Source organism: Sminthopsis crassicaudata, chromosome 2, assembly GCF_048593235.1.
Source record: "Sminthopsis crassicaudata isolate SCR6 chromosome 2, ASM4859323v1, whole genome shotgun sequence".
In the NCBI taxonomy this organism is placed as follows: Eukaryota; Metazoa; Chordata; class Mammalia; order Dasyuromorphia; family Dasyuridae; genus Sminthopsis; species Sminthopsis crassicaudata.
Window position 1 is genome coordinate 441,197,877 of NC_133618.1, and position 16,094 is coordinate 441,213,970.

The window sequence follows — 16,094 nt, forward strand, 5'->3', positions numbered from 1 at the left end:
CACTGCCCTATCATCGTGGCCAAGTAGAAGGAATTCTGATCCAATGGCCAGGATCCAATGCAGATTCTGAAACTTACTGTCTAGCCTTGGGTGAATGACAATTTCTCTGGCTCTCAGTTTCTTCATCTGAAAACTGGGGAAGGTGAATTCTCTTTAAAGCCTTTAATGGTTCTGACATTATGTTCTAAGACCTCTGCCTGGTCTGACATTCAATATTCTAAAGGCCTCTTCATTCCATGCTTTAAGGTCCTTGTCAGCTCTGACATTCTATGTTCTAAGACTCCTTCCAGTTCTATGCTTTGAGGCATAGTCCTCCTGAGCTCCACACTTCATCGTCTCACCCTGCTCTGGCACCTAATTCAATGCATTTTCTCTCTGCCAAGAAGCAGCCTGGTGTAACGGAAAGGGCACTTGGACACTGAAGATCAAAGTTGCCCAGCTCTAGCCTTTCTAGTAGCATTATTCTAAGCTCCCTTCTCTGAGCCCTTGAAAATGGGAGTATAATACCACATTACTTATAAGCCACAAGTGTGTTGTGGAGAAAGGGAGTCCTATGTCTGAAAGAACTAAGAAACATTATTATTGTTACTGTTATTCCTATCAGCTCTGACATTCTATGTTCTAAGGCTCCTTCCAATTCTATGCTCTTGTCAGCTCTATGTTCTGAGGTTCTTTACAGTTCTGAAATTCTATATTTTAAGGTCCCTTGTTAGCTTTGACATTCTGTTCTGAGGCCGTTGTCAGTTCTGACATTCTATGTTCTAAGGTTCCTCACAGCCTAGACATCCCGATGAAACCAATGGGAGACTCTGTTAGAAGGAACAAGACCTCTCCTCTGGAATCATACAACAGAGCTTTCCAGTATCTCTGCACCTCCCCCACAGAAGGGAGAATTAAGCTGCAATTTACCAAACCTAATCAGAATGAACTGATTTCCATTGGGAATGCTAATGAGAAAACCCGTCAAGATTAAAATAGTCACATAATGTACAACTATCTTTTCCTTTCTAGAGTCGACCAGTTGCCTACTCTTAGAGCTACTGCCCTGAGGAAAAAAAATCTAATGTTAGCTCTCCAGCACAGAGCTTCAATCCCATACCCAAAGCCTCGAGTTCTCTTGGGGTGCCCTCTGCCTTAGAGCCCAGGCTAATTTATAGCATATCTTCCCCCCAGTTGTGTTAGAACGGATAGGAGCTCTTGGTCCCAAGGGCTGGCAAATTGGGCACTCACTGCCTGCCTCCTCCTCCCAGAAAGATGGGCAAGGTATCCTGAAAGCAATCACTGCTTGTCCATCTGTCCCATCTGAGCAGCCGCTGTTCCAAGAGGGCACTCTGTGGGGCAACAGGATGGAGCCTGGGCCTCTCTCCAATTCCTCAGGGAGGAGAATGAGATTTAGCTAAGGAGATAATTATAAGAAACAAATGTACTGAGCTTTCTATAACTCCCACGACATCAGTCAAATGGATGCTTCTGGCCAAAGCCCTCCTGAGCTCCCCACTCCATTGTCTCATCCTACTCTGGGACCTAATTCAATGCCTTTTCTCCCTGCCAAGAAGCAGCCTGGTGTAACAGAAAGAGCACTGATTTTGGGCACTGAAGATCAAAGTTACCTGACTCCAGCCTTCCCAGTAGCATTACTCTAAGCTCCCTTTTCTGAGCACTTGAAAATGGGAGTATAATAGTGTATTACTTATAAGACACAAGCGTATTTTGGAGAAAAGGAGTTCTGTAGGAAAGAGCTAGGTTTATCGTTACTATTGTTATTCCTATTGTCACTGCCACTGTTCTCCCAAATTGGTTTCTCCCTCTTTCCTAACCTTCCTGCCCCCTCTCACACCTCCTGTTTCTTTGAAAAGAAACTTCCAGAGCATGGCTGCTACTTGGATACCACTTGCCCATACCAAAGAGCTCTTCTCTCATGTCTGGGGTATAATTTGGGCAGATATTACTATCATGGCTTTAAAAGCAGGATCTTAACTGACTTATCTAGAGGTCCACCAATCTTATCACCGAATGTCATAGCTATCAAGGACTCAGAAAATGATCTGGTCCAAACACCTCATGTTGTTCTTTAATAACACTTATTATGAAATTCACTTGAAACAATAAGAAAGCCAATTAAAATTACATTTCCAAGTATTTCAATCTCCCTCCTTCTTTTACCGAAAGGAATGAGATGGGAGGTAATTTGTCCAAAGGCACACAAACTCCATCTGGCTGTAATCTCCCTTTCCAGTTTATAGATGATTCTCCTTCAAACACTTTATTATTTCACCTAAATCACACCCTCTCCCACCTCTGTGTATTTATACATGACTCCCCCTCCTCCATGTCTGGAATGTACTCCAATACATTTCAGCCTTTTAAAATCCCATTTCAAGGCACAGATTATGTGTCAATTCTTCTGTGATGCCATCCCAACTCTAGAAATGCTTCTTCTCTCCAAATTTTTCATGCCTTTTTCATGATTTTTCCTGACACAATTACTGGCATCACAGTTCCTGGCATACAAATCTTATCCCCTTTATACAATTGTATGTTCTTAAAAGTAAAGACTGTGTTGTTCTTCATCCCTATCCCTGGAATCAAATACAGGCTCTATACATTCTTTATGAATTAATAAATGTTTGCTGAATTTAAAGTGGCAGTTAAACTCTTGATCCCAGATCTCTTGATTTTCAGGTCAATGGAGGAAAATTTTAGGGAGTTAGGTTTATGGAAATATTAAGGAATATTAGAGAAAAAATCACTTATGACATGAAAAAAGAGGGACTTACATGTCCATCTAGGAAGGTCAATGATTAAAATGTAAGTTCCTTGAGGACAGAGACTTGTCTTTTGCTGGTTTTTGTCTCAGCACAGTGCCTAGTTAGCACAAAGTAGGCACTTAATATTAATAAAAAGAAAGGTCACATATATACAAGAATATTCATAACAGCACTTTTTTTATGTGTGGTAGCAATGGACTAGCAACTAAAAATAAATTCCCAGTGACTGGAGATTGACTAAAAGAAATATCATACATAAACATAATACTGTATTAAGAAGCATAGGAAGACAAGAACCAATGCCCAATGAAGCAATCAGAACCAGAGATACAATGTTTTACTACAATGTAAATAGAAAGGAAAAAAAAAAAGCTGAGTGCTATATAATCAAACTAGCCTGACAGTAAAGATGAGAAAATGCATCTCCCCCTTTCTTTGCAGAGGTAAGGGACTCTGGCTGTGAAACACTCTATATATAGCAAAATTCATTTGATGAGTCTGGTTAGTTTTTCCCTTTCTTTCTTCTTCTTTGTTACCATGATGATTTGCAGAATAGCAGAGAAGACTGGATTATATTCACCAATGAATATGAAGTAAAACAAAATATAAAACAATCAGAGCTCCCTAAAACTGGAATGGCAGTTTCATATGCCACATAGATACCCTTCACTCAAAGGTAAAGGCAAAGGCAAAAGCTAGAAGGGAACCAGGTGTGGGGGATCTCATAGAGTGGATTTCCACTCAGGATAGGGTTGGCCTAGAGCCTACTTCCTAAAGTCCTTCTGACTCTGAAATCTTGTTGTGTTGTGAGCTTTACAATAAATTATGCTGCCATATTCCCCAAGTCTCTGAAGCTACCTTGAATCTCATCAAGTTGGAACCACCCCTGAACACCCCCAAACGCTGTGCTCTCCTTGAGCAGGAATCTTCATTCTCAGTTCATTCTGTCTTTTGGGTAATTCATATCAGAACAAATAGAGTTGGGGGGAATGAGGAATCTTATTGGAAACGGCACTGAACTTGGAACCAAAAGTCCTGGGTTCTAATCCAAGTTCTGCTGGCTCTGAACAAGTCACTTTAACTGGGTTTTGGGTTCCATATAGTAAAAGACAAATGGAAAGAATCAGAAGATCTCAAGGATCTCTTCAAAACTCTAAATCCAGTAATTCACCTTGCTAAATTGCTAGGTGGTCTAAGGAGGACTCTAAATAAAGACATCTCCCATCACCTTATGCTTACTTGGCAATGGGACCCCAGACAAGTCATTTAACCAGTCATCAAAGCAAAGAAGGGAAAGGGAAAGCCTATGAAATAAGGATCATCCCAGAAGCAGACAATCAGAATCCGCTTCAGGAAGACAAAGTTAATAATCCTTCCCCAATTTCAAGTCCTTAACTCAGTTTATTGCACCAGCTGAAATCCGCACACTCCACCCTCTTCCTTCTTTCCCCTAGCCCAGGCAAGGGCCTTATCTGGACCAGAAAAAAGCTGGCAAGCAAGATTACAGGGCTCAACAGGAAAAGCCAGGAAGATTAGAAGGGAACTACTGGGCAGAGGTTTTATTTAAAGTGTGGGCAGGGCAATCCAGATCTGCTCCATTTCTGGCAAATTAGACCTGGTCAGCCCCTATAGTAAGGAAATCCCAGGCCTTAGCCTCAGGGAAAGAGTGTGGATATCCTCCCTTTTCTCTCCCTCCCTCCAAGCTATCCTGGTGGCCTCCCACCAAAGTGAACCTCAGCTTCCACCCTCCCCAAGCTATTCCTACCCCTTCCTACCAGCCACCAGGAAGGAAGAGATTGAAAACAGGAGAGTTTTGTTGATGTTAGATCCAGAGAAACAGACACAAGGACTTCCTGTGCCCTTCTTCTTGTGCTCCACAGTGTCTTGCCTCTCTGTGCATGTACCATGCATGTCTTTGTATGTTTGCCATGCACTCCTCCACGTGTTTGCGTGTATCTCTGCAAAATAATAATCATGCACACTGCTGTTGTGCTTAAAGACTTAAAAAGTGTTTTCTATACCACAACTCCATATGGTACCTGGTTAAGGAAAGTGAAGCTTAGAAAAACCAGGGGCTTTAGCAGTGAGAACCAGAATCCATATCTGCATTTTCTGGGCACAAACCTACTACTCTTTCCACTTAGTCCACATGCTTCCGGTTATAGGTAACATGTGTCTGCTGCATGTGTACTGTCTGTCTGTGGGTCATTTTATGCATGTCTTTGCATGTGTGTGGATATATCTCTAGCCCCTGCACATGACATGTGCATCTCCAAGCTACAGGCAGGTCTTTAAGCACATTTTGTTTATCTCTAAGCACTTACAGTCTGTGAGGGCCACGCATGTATCTATATGTATCCTGTTTCCATGTATCCCTCTACAATATGTCTATGTGTGTGATACATGTTTACTCACACCTGTGTGAAGGACCTGGTGTTGGGAATTGGGATGGGAGTAATCTGGGGGAAGGGGGTCCTGTCTTCCATCTGTTAAGATCTAGGAGCCCCCGATCTTTATTCTGGATGGCAGAGGGGCTGGGGAGAGAGGGGAGGCTAAGAGGAATTAGAGAAGCCCTCCTGGCTTTGTTCATCTTTTCTTCCCAACTCGGCTGCTGCCATATCTTGTATCACGATTTCCATCGGAGCAGGAGCTGCCCCCGTAGGCTCCCCCTCTCCTTTCCCTCCTCCCAGTGAGGGCAGCTTTGATGCTTCTGGGCTCTTAAAGGCACAGGGCTTCAGTCCTAACAATGGTGCTCTCTCTGAAAGCAACTGGCAGAGAAGCCCGAGAGGAGGGTGGGGGTGGTTTTGTTTTTATTTTTTTTCCAGAGGGAATCAAAGCCAGAGAAACGGCTGGGGGTTTTCTCTGGCAGCTGTGAGCCTGGGCTGACCTCAGTGAGATCATTCTGACCCTCCCACAACTGCTCCTAAAGGCTGGAGAGAGGGAGGGAAACAGGAATCATCCTCAGTGACCACATTGTGGGAAGGGCTTGGACCCCCCAACTCAAGTTCCCTCATCTAAGCCTACAGTCAAAGAAAAACAGAGGAAGAAGTGGGGGGAGGGAAACAGATTCCCCAGGCTAATAAAATGCCTTCTCCTGCTTCCCCATACTATTAATCTAATTCTTATTCAGCCTTTCCATCTACATCCTCCTCCATGAAGCCAGGTAGATTCAGAGAATCTCAGAGCTTGAAGGGACTCCAAGAGGAATCCTGTCTATAATATCCCTTATGAGATTCCTCAGCCTTGAAAATCTCCAGTAATAAGGAGCTGACATGAAAAGAGCATTAGATTTAAAATCAGAGAATTTGATTCAACTTCAAGCTCTGCTGTTTATAAGTGTGTATAAGTGTGATCTTAAGCAAGTCCCTTCTTGAGCCTTTTTCTCAATCAATAAGAGAGCCTAGAGTAGATGAACTCTTAAGTTCTCTTCTATACCTAATGGTAGGGTTTTTTGTGTGTCATGGATCCCTTTGGAAGCCTGATGGTTTTTCATGATCAGATTCATGATTTTAAAGGCATAAAAAAGTACAGAGAATTACAAAAACCCCACATTATAGTGAAATAAAGTTGACAGAAATATATATTCATATTATATGTGTTTATATGTGTGTACATATATTTGTATACATATATGTGATGTAAATCTCAACATATGTATACACACACACATTTTTTTCCTCCCCCTCACACTTTGTTTTTTTGGATCCGGGCAGCTAGGTGGCACAGTGGATAGAGCATTAGCCCTGAAATCAGGAGGACCTGAGTTCAAATTTGGTCTTATACACTTAATACTTCCTAACTGTGTGACCGTGGTCAAGTCACTTAACCCAATTGTCTCAGAAAAAAAAAAAAAAAAAGTTCATGGATCCCAAATTAAGGATCCTTGGAGCCTTTGACTTCCAGAAGCAATCTATTATTTCATTTGGCAGAAAAGGGCAGTAACACGCTGGTTGTGATAAAAATTTTATAGGTTCATAGAGTTAGAAAAGTTAAAGATTTTATACGTCAACTTTTTAATGGATGTGTAAACTAAAAGATGTTAGGTTTCTTATTCATAGATATTATAAAAAGTGAGATTAGAACCCTAGTCTTTTGACTTCAGAATTAGTAATCTCTGCATTATGCTATTCTACCTCCCATACTATCCTCTGTCTCATAGCTCCTACTAAAATCCTGGGGGAGGGAGAGGAGAGAAGTAAGGGGGGGAGGCCAAGAAGAACATGTCTAAACCTCTTTCCCTATAACTGCCCTTCAGATGCTAGAAAACACATTCCTATCTTTGGTAAGACTCCTTGAGGCTAAACACCACTTTAAGGTCAATAAAAGCTGTAATTCAGAGAAGGAAGGAGGGACCCTTGTGGTTGGGGTAGTCATAATAGCTTTCTAGAGGAGGTGTTATCTTGAAGGGAACTGGATTGTCCCAGAGAAGGGGAAAATATTTTTCCAGAGGGAGGAATATCACCAAAAAAAAAAAAAAAAAAAAAAAAAATCCTACAACAAAGATTCTCAACCTGGAATTTGAAAACTTGATTTAAAAAAAAAAAATCTTTGTAATCCTATGCATTTTATTTTATATATTTAAACAGGTTCTAAAAAACCTACTGGTTTTAACCAACTATCAAACTAGTACATGAAATTCCCCAATACATGAAAAATTAAGAACCTTTGAAGGGAAGACTAAGATCTAACTAGAAAGACTGAAAACAGAAAAATTTTAAATGCAGTGGGGGTGCCTTTGAGCAAAAAAGTGTCCAGAGAAGATCAAAGCTGTGTGTGGGGAATGGGAGGGGAAGAAGGGAGGGCAGGGAGAGTGGTTTAAAGGCCACAATAAAACTGCTTCACTACTCCAGGAAGCTTCTAGGAAAAGGTGCCTGGGGTGATGGGTGTTCTCCAAAGGTCTGTTTATCCTTCACATTCATTTAGCCAGTCTTGCACAAAATCTCTTCTATGTTTGAAATCTTGGATTAGTCCTCAACTCTCCTTTCTTTTCTTTTCACCATATCTTCTTTCTTTTCACCATATGCAATCAACAGCCAAGTCTTACTGACTATGCAGCATTTATAGTAACCTTTCCCTTCTCTCTATTCCACTGACAGAACCCTCCTACAAGCCTCTATTACCATAAACTTATACTATTAACATAATCCCATAATAGTTCTTCCTACTACCTGTTCCTCTAAGCCAACCTTCACTTATCCTGAAAAACAATTTTTCTTACACCTATGTCTATCTATATCTGGTTCATGCACTCAAAAATCTTCAATGATTCCATTTAGCCTACTGAATGAGATTGTAAATGTCTTAGTATGTCACGCAAAGCTCTCTACAATCTAGCACCAATCTATTTCATAATTTATTTCAATATTCATGTCTAACTGGATTGCTTTGTTCCCCAAACTTATCTTATGCTCTCTTGCCCCCATGCCACACTTCCCTATGTTTGGAATTCCATCCCTATGTTTCATCATCTGTTGAAATCCGAACCACCTTTTATAAATCCAACTCAAATACCACTTCCTTCCGGAAGCCTTCCCAGATGCCTTTTCACAGCACTTTGCTTGTACCACCTATACAGAAATAATGTAATATTTTACATTGTAATTATCTATGGTTGGGCAAGTCACTGAACTTGGTATACCTTAGTTTCCTCCTCTTAACATGAGCTGGAGAAAGAAATGGCAAATGATTTCAGTACCTTTGCCAAGAAAACCCCAATTGGCTCATGAAAAGTTTGGATATGATTGACACAATTAAACAACAGCAACTAAATGTTTGAATCCTTTTCCCCTACTAGTAGGTAAGCTCTAAGACTATAGAGTTATTTAAGCAGAGATGGCATAAATGTGGCACTTGAAGCCATAGGAATACATAAGGCTTCTAAGAGAGAGGATGTAGAGAGAACAGAAAAGAATGTGGAGGACAAACGAACTCCTTAAGGATACCCTTTGCCCCAGACTCCTTTCCCTAGCAGCATGCAGGGAAGAGAAGAGGATCATCTCCATCTCTAGCTCTCTCTTTAAGCTCAGAGGGTATCTTGTACAACTTCCCCATTTTCTAGATGAGGAAACTGAGGCCCCAATAAGTAAAGTGATTTACCTAGAGTCATACAGCTAAGAGGAGGCAGAGCTGGGATTCAGATGTAGCCTTTAATTCCAAATCCAGCAGTGTTTTCATTGTAACATGCAGCTGTCCAAGGAGGAGAAGCAGAATAACAATGGGGTAAGAAGGTATGGTGAGGAAAAACATCAAGAAACTTCCCTAGAAAGTTCATAATGATTTGAAAATTGTCTAAGAGACAAAGTTCTACATGACAATATGCAAAAAAAAAAAATTATATATAATTAGGTGATACAGTGCATAGAGTGCTAGGTCTGGAGTCAGGAAGATTCAGATACTTCCTAGCTGTGTGATCCTAGGCAAGTCACTTAATCCTTTGCCTCAGTTTCCTCATCTGTAAAATAAGCTGCAGACAATATTCAAGTCCCTACTAATTATATCATATGCCTGGATATAGTCCTGGGAGTAAGATCATTAGAGAGATCATGGACCCAAACTCCAAAAAAGAAAAAAATGTTCATCCCACTAGAAAAAAAATTCCAGAAAGACATCTCTGAGTAACCTGGGTGATCCATTGTATCACCAGCACTTAGGAGCTCACAGTTGGTAACTAATTTATAAAAAGCCTCATTTTAGATTTCCTTGATATCAAGATTTCATTGCTATTATTGCTGCTGCTGCAAAACTCAATTATCAGCATGAAATCTGCTGCATTTCATCCACATAAGGCAGGTTCCATTCATAAACTTTATTCCTGAAGGCAGCCTTCAGATAGTAGAAAGTAGTCCAGGATGGTAGTAGCTCTAAGTCCTGGCTAGGTCCACTAATTTATTTACTGTGACCTCAGATAAGTTAGGTTTCCTTTTTGGATGTCAGTTTGGGAATTAAGATAAGGAGACTGGAGAAGTGAATTTTAAAATCTGGGTTCAAATATTTATTTGCTCAGTACATGAAGGTAAATTGACTAATCTTTCAAAACCTCAATAATGATGATAACTGCACTTTACAGGGTTCTTTTGAGAAAAGTATTCTGCAAATCTTTTAGATTTTCTATCTTAAGACATGATTAAGTCACTCCCTCCCCTTTGAGGACTTCAGCTAAATACAGTGCTAAAATTGTCTATGAATCTGTTATCTAAACTGCAAGTCAGTTAGGTCTGAGCAAAAATCTATAATAAAAAGTTATAAAACTCTTGCATGGATCATCAAGGGAAACTAAAGAACTTTCTTTCTGGGGTAAAGTTTTGAGCTGGGAAGAGATTAGAAAAAGGCCTCAGTCACTTTCAGCTCTAGGCCGTTGGTTTTATTCACTTCAATCTGAGCCAAATGTCAAGAAAGCCTGTATGCAGCTGTTGCTCCTACAACACATTACCCTTCCTCCCCCCTTCTCCACCCAATCTACCCAGGCTATGGCTGGTCTCCAAATGCAATTTCAGGCAGATATTGATTTTCTCCAATCTTCCATGTCTTCAGTGATATCCTTCTTGCCACTTAGGACTGTCATTGGAAATATGCTGCAGCCTGTACCCACCACACAGATTATCTACAAGTTGGATTTTTTGGAAGTTTTGATATTCCTAGATTCATAAGGACAAAAGAGAACATTTATGCTGGGGGAAAAATGGCTTTCAGTGCTAGGGAACAGCTGGGAATCATTGAAACACCACTCAGTTTACCAAGTACAACCCAGCCTACTCTTCCTTCTATTTAATTCTGGGCTCATCATCCAACACCAGAGCCTGTCTCAGGAAGTGGGTTGGCCTTACAGTGAGAATGAAAAATGCTTGATGGATCACCAGATCAAAGTGCCACACTGGTGCCCACAAAATGTAAAATAACCTAGAAGGCCTAAAAATATATTGGGCAGATTCTTTGAGACAATATGGACAAACACAACAAAGTTCAGGAAAACATGCATGAAAAAGAACACGTATGTGCATTGTGCATGAAATCACAGATTCATGGAAGTGTCAACATTCTGATTTTCTTAAAGAATGGAGACCATAGTTTTAAGAAAGTAGCTAACTTATATCCCTGCCAGTAGCAGACCTATTGCTACACCAGCATAAGCCTGATTTATCCTCTTCTGGAATCCCATCAGAAGTAGAGGAAAGAAGTCCTCATTTAGGGTGCCAAACTCCAAAGAAGATATATTTTCCTCCCATGGAAATTTGGAACAGCACCACTTAACTGAGGGTCTGAGATCAGTTCAGATGCTAGTTGGTACCAGAAGATAAATTCAAATGTGCAAGAGCTCCCCTTTTAAATTTAAGGGAGAAATAAATGATTCACCAGTGAATCTAGCTTATTCTCACATGTCTCCTTGGTCAGTGTAATAAGCAGAGAAGGAACAGTGACTTAGGATCATTGAAATGTTAAGTCCTGGAAACGACAATAGAGATCACCTATCCAGTTCCTTCATTTTACAGATGAAGAAACCAAGACATAAAGAATCACATAGAATGTAAACAGCACAGCCAGGATTCAGAGCTGAGTCTTTGGCTTCCAAATACAATTCTTTTGCCACTGTGACACTCTGTGTAGCAAATCAGAAAACAAACAAACAAAAAACCTGTCATTACCAGTGTCCTGACTGATACAGTAAAGAGCCTGCCTTGGAAAAGGCTTTTTCAAGCATCTATCTTCTCCCTAAGGCTGTGCAGCCGTTAGATTCAAACGGAAGTCAGACAGGGAGATGTTCCAAAATGTCAGGCTTTCAAAACTGGACACGCCCAAAGATCCCAAAGACGGGATTGGTCTGCTATCCTGGGCCCTTGTGCAAAAACTGTTTCTGAATCTGAAGGCATCAGGTCAGGTCTTTTTCTCCAAACCCATCCTGCTCTGTCCAGCTCCTGGCCACCAGCATGGGACAGGCTGTACTCCTACAGATAGTTCCTTGCCACCCTCCTCCACTTCCCTGCCTCCCTCTAATACACATATACAGGGCTAAGAGCCCAGCTTTCATAAACACAGGAGAAATAGGTGCTGTTGTCATGCCAACCCCATCCTGAAAAGGAAAGCCACTAGAGAATCTTTTCTGCCAACAGTTGTAGAAGGGACAGGCAGTTCTAGGATCACTCAGCTCAGCTGATGTGACCCTCACCTTTCACACACCCCCATCCCCCACTTGCCAGAAGTTACTCAACTGGAATCAAATGATGAATTTGAGCCTCCTCCAAAGATCTCAGCATCAGCCAAAGGCCACACACAAGACTGAGAGGTCCCTGCCTTCTCAGCGCTCTGTCTTCCTTGCCTCTGCACAGAACATCCCTCCACCCTCAGAACTGGAGTCCACAAGAAGACATCCCCTTAACCATGATATCTGGATCAGCGTTGTCCACTCCAGAGCTGGACAAAGCTGCAGATGCCAGCTGGAACTTGAAGAGAAATTCAAATTCGGAAGAGCTCCCTTTCTGAACTTGAGGAGATGGTGATTCATTCTGGAGGCTAAATAAACATGGAGGGTCCTACAAGAGCTCCATACTGAGGTCTCCAATATTCCAAGCTGAAGCCTCCCATTAGCTCCCCAGCATCCCCATATTGGAGGTTTCCAGTAAGGTCCCGACAGTCCACATTGGGGTCTAAACTTTGAGGGACCCCTCGGGGGATCCTGAACATGCCCACACTAGGGTCACCAGCACCGCCCAGGGGATTCCTAGGGAGCCGTAACCCTCGCTGCAAGCTTCCCAGTCAGGCCTTATGACCTTTCCCCTGCTCCTTCGCCCCCATTACCTTGAGGTAATCGTTCTCGGAGCGCAGCTCCTCTAGCTCTCGCACGAAGCCGTCGGGCCCGCAGTCAAGCAGCTCCTCGGTGAGATCGGAGAAGGCCAGCGACGTACTGAGGGGCAGGCGGCTGCTGCCCAGCGACGCTGACTGCTCATCCGGGACCGGCGAGGCGCCGGGGGAGGCGAGCCGTGGCTGAGGGCTGCGCGGCGCCGGGTGCCCCTGGACGCGGACCCCGGACCCAGCTCCGGCTCCGCTAGCGGCGGGTCGCTCCCTCCCGCTGCCACTGCCGCTGCCGCTGCCGCCACCGGACTCGGTATCGCTGCTCAGAGCCAGCTCCAGGGACAGCAGCTTGTTCTCCTCGGAGGTGCAGTCCGACACCTCGGAGCTGCTGTCCGTGAGGCTCAGGGCCGGCGGCGGCGGCGGCTGGGGCAGTAGTGGCGGCTGCGAGGCCCGCCCCGGGGGCTCGTCGCGGGGACGCCCCTTTGCCTTGGCCCCGGCTCGGCCCGGCGCGCCCTTTCCCGAGCCCCGAGCGCCGGTCTGTGGGCCGCAGCGGCCTTTCTTCTCGGGCCGGGGCTGGCCGGGCCCCGCCTTCCCGGACAGAGAGGCAGGAGAGCCCGGGTTGCTGCCGCTGCTCCGCCGGCTCTTGGCCAGCGACCAGCCGGGGACGTCCTTGGGTCTAGCGGGCGACGGAGCACGGTTGATCTTCTTCTTCTCCGGGGGTGCAGGGGAAGGTGGCGGCAGGGGGGGCGGGGGCGGCGGCGGGGGCGGCGAGCCCCTACCGGGATCCGGCTCCGCTGCCTCCATCCTCCTTTGCCTCCTGCTCACCGAGCCGGGGCGCGGCGGCAGCCACCCTCTTTCATCCCCGCCCCCAACCCTCCCCCCCACCCGGGGTAGCCCCCGAGGGCTGGAGCCGCTAGTCAACCTCCCTCCCCCCGAGGAGGCCTGGGACTCCCGCTGCGCTAAGATTGGGGCTCCCAAGGCACTCTGAGATTGAGGCTCCTTCTGCGCCCTAGGGCGGCTCCAGCTCCGGCGCTCAGGCTGCGGCTCTAGGCGGATCTCCAGGCCACGCCGTGGTGGGACCTCTTCATCCTCCCCCTTCTTCACCAATTCCTATTCCTCTCCCTCCTTCTCCTCTCCGCCCCCCGCCTGCTCCTCCCCCGCTGCCGCGCAGCCCCGTCAAATCTCTCCGCCCCACCAGCTCGGTGACGCGCAGGGTCCGCGAACAATAGGCGGAGGGGGGCGGGCGCGGGTCCGCGATCCTAGGATGAATGTTCGAGGCAACAGCGACCCCTTCTCCATCCAGGCTGCGATCTGCAGCTCGCCTCTTGGAGTGGCACGGCGTGGTCTGGGACGGCCTGGTCTGACCCTGCCTCTGCTGCCCACCTGGCACCGAGAGTCCCTGCCTCTGGAGCTTTGGGGAACTCCTGAGAAATTCAGAGCAAGAAATGAGGGGAGGTGGGGCCCTAGATGTGTTTCTTGCGCCCTAAACCGTGCTATAATCCTGCCAAACACGGCACGGTCACTCCGCAATCTCTGCTGCTTCTCTCCCTCCCTTTACCATTCTCTTCCTCCCACACCTGATCTCTGCGGGGTCAATCTGAGCTCCCCGTTCCTTGCAGTTTGTGGGGTCCTTCATAGAGATGCCTTTAGGATTGCCTTCGGTAAGCACGGTTCAGAGCCAGCTATGGCCACAGGACTACTCAGGACACACGATGAAAACTTGGAAAAGCATGATTTTTTTTTTAGTCTCGAAGGGACATTAACGGTTCCTAATCCAACACCCTCATTTTATGGGTGAAGAAATTCACGCCCAGAGAAGGAAGTCGCCTTGCCCTAGATGATATGGGCAGTAAGGACTAGGACCTGGAACGGTCCTTCTGTGGAACCACATCATAGAGGTCTTTCAGATATTAAAAAAAAAATCCTCTCTTCCCACCTTCAAGAAGTTGGAAGGGGGAGGAAACTGAATGCACGGATAAACAAGTTAGCATAAAATCATAATGTATCCGGAGGGTGAAGGGTCCTTAAAAAGCATTATCTTGTCCAACTTCATTTTGACTCATATAGAAACTGAATGGGACACAAAGTGTGACTTGAGAAGGCCACGCAGAAAGTTCCTATAGTACCAGAGTTGGAAACCATACCTCAGAACTCCTAGTGCTGGGCAACTTCCTCTTCCTCATTCTGCTTCCCTTCAGTTGGTCTCCATGACTTTAAAGAAAATCATGAAAAATGCCAGTCAGCTCCTGGCAAAAAAAAAGTTCTTAGAGAAAAGCTTGTAGATTCATATTCTCTGCTTATCTGGTTTCCTTTTCTTGTTTGAATAGGTTACTTCCCATAACTTAGACCTGTGGGAATAGCATTATTTAATCATCCTTTAATGGGTGGTTTATGGAATATGATCTAGACACATAAAGTCTTTTTTAGTTATTCTAACCAACGCTATTCTTTTTTTTTCAATTCAATAAACATTTATTAAGTGCTCATTGTATACCATGCATATACTTAAGTGCCTAGTATAATAGTAGCTACCTATGAAGTGTTTGTTGGTTCTCCCTAGGTTTTCTTTTCTTTTTAATTAATAATTTTTATTTACCAGATACATGCATGGGTAATTTTACAACATTGATAATTCTTAACCCTTTCTCCCCCCCCTTAGATGGCAGGTTGACCAATACATGTCAAATATGCTAGAGTATAAATTAAATACAATACATTTATACATGTCCAAACAGTTGTTTTACTGTACAAAAAGAATCGGACTTTGAAATAGTGTACAATTAGTCTGTGAAGGAAATCCAAAATGCAGGCAGACAAAATTAGAGGGATTGGAAATTCTATGTAGTGGTTCATAGTCATCTCCCAGAGTTCTTTCCCTGGGTGTAGCTGGTTCAGTTCATTACTGCTCAATTGGAACTGATTTGGTTCATCTCATTGTTGAAAATGGCCACGTCCATCAGAATTGATCATCTTACAGTATTGTTGTTGAAGTATACAACCATCTCCTGGTCCTGCTCATTTCACTCAGCATCAGTTCATGTAAGTCTCTCTAGGCCTTTCTGAAATCATCCTGTTGGTCATTTCTTATAGAACAATAATATTCCATATATTCATATACCACAATTTATGGGTACGCTCCAATTGATGGGACGCTATTCTTTTTTACCCACACTTTAGTTTGATTCTGTTTTCTATTATTTTCTCAAGTTCCTTATTTGTATCTTGTCCCTCAATAATTGTATAATCTCCTCCATGAATGAAACATATTTCCACTTACCTCCCTAAAAGCAGTGCAGAGGCTAGGGCTATAAAAGGTGAATAATAAATTCTTTCTAGTTTCCAGCTAGCTTTTCATTTCTTATCTCTTCATCCTCTGAAATCTCTTTCTGACATTTGTTCCTACAAGTATGGGAGATCAATGAAGGAGGGAAAGCCCAAGGCTAGGAGTGAGAAGACCTGTGATTTATTACAATCATTGACTTGAAATGGGACCTTGGGGATGGCATTTCCCTTCTTTGAACCTCAGTTTTTCCCTCTGGAAGA

General features: G+C 44.0%; 1 protein-coding gene across 2 annotated transcripts in view; it reads right to left on the bottom strand.

Annotated features, from left to right (window-relative positions):
- The window catches only part of MTCL2 (microtubule crosslinking factor 2), a 123,964-nt gene extending 110,298 nt beyond the window's left edge, over positions 1-13,666 (bottom strand). For both annotated transcript variants that reach the window (XM_074292596.1, XM_074292595.1), the window contains exon 1: positions 12,558-13,666. In XM_074292596.1, coding sequence (XP_074148697.1) covers positions 12,558-13,355 — 798 coding nt within the window. In that variant the 5' untranslated portion in view covers positions 13,356-13,666. The remainder of the gene's footprint in view (positions 1-12,557) is intronic.
- Positions 13,667-16,094: the final 2,428 nt, after the last annotated feature.